The 3518-nt window shown below is 40.4% G+C and overlaps 1 protein-coding gene across 1 annotated transcript; it reads left to right on the top strand.

The window, feature by feature from the left end:
- Positions 1 to 66: 66 nt before the first annotated feature.
- On the top strand, positions 67 to 3112 carry cxcr3.1 (chemokine (C-X-C motif) receptor 3, tandem duplicate 1). The gene is made up of 3 exons (XM_035671647.1): positions 67 to 160; positions 1268 to 1654; positions 1779 to 3112. Exons 1-3 carry the CDS (start codon positions 158 to 160, stop codon positions 2586 to 2588), a joined length of 1200 nt encoding a protein of 399 aa, XP_035527540.1. The 5' UTR covers positions 67 to 157; the 3' UTR covers positions 2589 to 3112.
- The last annotated feature ends 406 nt before the right edge of the window (positions 3113 to 3518 follow it).

Here is a 3518-nt window from a genome sequence, read left to right as displayed (position 1 = left end):
CCATGCTACATGTGATTGAGGTTGTTTTCTTCGTTGTCTTGTCACTGTCTCCTCCTCTGTGGTGGGGCTGTATTTGCTGTCATTGGTGACACTGGATCACTAGAGCACATTTCTGCCGTGTAGCTTCATACACCTGCATACATCACAGGATTACATCATGGTAGGTTATTATCCTTATTCTTTAGATGATACACATATCATTATTTCCTAAGAAGATTTGAATTCATGTGCATATATTATTCTTTATTACTTGAGGATTTGAATCTGCATCTGTGAATCACTCTTGCAAAGTGCATTTAAACTGTTTTCATACCTCTCTGATCTCTAACCTTATTAACTAATTACTGATTAACATAAATTGATTCATGCAGCACATTTGCTATATTAATTACCCCTTTTGCTGTTTGTTTTTACACCTTTAGTTCACAGTAAGAGACCACAGTGTGGTAGACTGTGATATAGTTTGACATGACCGCCGTTAGTTGAATCATTTACAATGACCAAATGATCATTTACACAACAAAGTTACAGATACTAATTAATATTTCAGTGCCTCAAAGCTCTTTTTCTTCTTTTCTTCTTTGCTTTGTCCTCCACACAAAGTAATTTGGTACAAACCCTGAAAAGTACTGAAATAGCTCAGATAGGGAACTGAAATCATATTGAATGACAAAAAGTCCTACAGTTCATCGGGCATAGAAACATAAAACCCTGCAACCCACAGACAAGAATGGGCATGGTTGTATATCACCCATACTTTTCTTTCACCTTTAAAATATTTCAAGGCAATACAAAAAATAAAAAACTTAGCTATTAGTAGGTTTGAATTTTTTAATTTAGGATTATTTTACTTTTTTCAAAAATGTTTACTTGGGTTCAGGATTATTCTTCATAGTCAGACTGCAAACAGAGCCCTAATTTGGTTTACATATTTTATCGGTGTGCGTGTTGAATTGTTATCTTGCTCTTATGTGGTCTTATTCTGTCTTGTTTGTTATTTTACTGTATTGAACCAAATCATATATACAGAGCACAGACAGCTAGTTAGTGAATAGATAGATAGATAGATAGAAGATAGATAGATAGCATAGATAGATAGAATAGATAGATGGATAGATAGATAGATAGATAGAATAGATGATAGATAGATTAAGATAGTAGTAGATAGATGTAGATAGATAGATAGATAGATAGATAGCACCATCATGTGGTTAAAACAAGTCAAGTGCTCAAACCAAATGACTGTAAATTTCCTCTTCTTCTGCAGAGTGATGAGATGAACTCCTACGACCTCAGCCTCTTAGAAGGCATGGATGACCTGTTTAACCAATCTGACAACTCGTCCATTGGAGAATATTGCTGTGAGGGGGGTGATGTCTGTGACCTGAAGGAGACCATGTATTTTGAGGCAGTGTTCATCCCAGTTCTGTACTCTCTGGCATTTGTTGTGGGTGTCCTGGGGAACGGGGTGCTGCTGGGAGTTCTGGTTCAGAGCAGGAAGGCCTGGAGTGTGACAGACACCTTTATCCTCCACCTGGGCATAGCAGATGTGCTGCTGCTGGTGACGCTGCCCCTCTGGGCTGCACAGTCCGCTCAAGAAACTGGCTGGACCTTTGGCACACCTCTCTGCAAGATCACTGGAGCTGTTTTTACGGTAAGAGTTGTGCGGCAGGAAAGAGGCACTAAAAACTGTCTGCATTAAAGTGTATCAGATTAAATATGTAGTTGTTGCAAAAGGATTTTTCACTTCTCTTTGACTGATTTCTTTGTACCCTCAGATCAACTTCTACTGTGGGATCTTTCTGCTGGCCTGCATCAGTCTGGACCGCTATCTGTCCATCGTCCATGCTACCCAGATGTACTCCCGCAGGAACCCCTGGGTCGTTCAGGTCAGCTGCTTGGCAGTGTGGCTCTTCTCCATGTTCCTCTCTATCCCTGACTGGATCTTTTTGGAGGCGATGACGGATGTGAGACGGGAGAACAGAAAAGAATGTATTTCCAACTACAATAAGTTTGCCCATGAGCCAGTAAATGACTATGAGTCAGTAAATGACTATCAGTCAGTCAATTACTCTCTGTCAGAAGGTGCCTGGCAGTCAGTACATGACTGGCAACTGGCATCACGGCTGCTCTATCACATTGTGGGCTTCCTGATACCTTCAGCTATCCTGATCTTCTGCTACTCCTGCATCTTGCGCCGTCTGCGATGCGGCTCCCAGGGCCTTGAAAAGCAGAAAGCTTTTAGGGTCATTGTGGCCGTGGTGGTGGTTTTCTTTATCTGCTGGACGCCATACAACATCACACTCATGGTGGACACACTTCACTCTGAGAATAACAGCATTACCTGTGGAGGGAGAACATCTCTGGAGAAAGCCAGGGTAGTCACATCCTCTCTAGGTTACCTCCACTGCAGCCTCAATCCCATCCTGTACGCCTTTGTGGGTGTGAAGTTCCGGCGTCAGCTCCTGAACATCCTGAGGTCTTTAGGCTGCAAGCTGAAGTCAAGCGTCAAACTCCAGGCTACTGCCAGCAGGAGAAGCTCCATTTGGTCTGAGTCTGCCGACACCTCCAACTCGATTGCTATCTGAGAGAGACACACAAACCTTAATAAGCTTACTGACTTAAACTGACATGGAGACAGAGACATGTACAGCTGAGTGTCCAATGCCCTGCTTTACATTGCCTGTGTTATATAACCTTTCACAAGCTATGTTTCCTTCAATTTCCTGTAGTTCTTAAGGCATTAGTAGCTGAACGTGAACATGATCACTGTCTGAGACTTGAGGTAATACACCTGTACTTGTAGGCAGCAGATCTATGTTTCTTGTATAGCAGAATATATTTCCCTTTTCTGACTGCAAGACAACATTGTAACATAAATAAATAAGGGCAGCATGTAATACTGCAGTGAGTGTTATTACTGTATTTGAAATACAAACATTAAAATGAAAATCATTTATACCACGATTATACTGTATATTGCATTGTGTTTTTTGTATTGTTATGTTTTCTGTATGAAATGTTCAAATAGATAATAAACTGTATTTTCTGAACCATACCGGAGTGTGTTTTCGACATTACAGCACAGCAACAGGACCAAAAGGACCCTTTAAAGGCCACACTAAATGTCTTAACATGTTGCTGTTGTGTAGGCAAAACAACATATCTGGCAGTATAGAGAAGGGAAACATCTTTGAACAGCAAAATACACAAAAAAATAAACAGATTGATTAAAATTAAATGTGACATTTTATAATGAAAAAATACCTATAAGATTGTACAGAGTTTAGTTTGTGGGTCAGTCAAAAAGGCTGTGAATGAACGTATATAGCAGAGGTCTTTCCTGTTTACAAATGCCTTTGCTTTGCTTCCTGTACCCAGACCAGCTCCATGTTTTTAATGACTGTGTAATGTAGCTTCCACTGCAGACATGGAGCCAACCGATATGCCTTTGCTGGGGTATGATGTCTTGCTTGTATTATGTGCTTCTTTTGTAATTATTACATTACATTACACAC

Source organism: Morone saxatilis, unplaced genomic scaffold, assembly GCF_004916995.1.
Source record: "Morone saxatilis isolate NCDOM2014 unplaced genomic scaffold, NCSU_SB_2.0 Contig24, whole genome shotgun sequence".
Lineage (NCBI taxonomy): Eukaryota > Metazoa > Chordata > Actinopteri > Moronidae > Morone > Morone saxatilis.
The sequence above is the reverse complement of the archived record's forward strand: the minus strand, read 5'-3'. Positions and strand labels throughout refer to the sequence as shown.

What these genes read in the sequence shown, in the direction of transcription:
- cxcr3.1 (XM_035671647.1), top strand. An exon ending in TCACTGGAGCTGTTTTTACG is followed by an intron (nt 1,655 to 1,778) that starts GTAAGAGTTGTG and finishes TTGTACCCTCAG; the next exon opens with ATCAACTTCTACTGTGGGAT.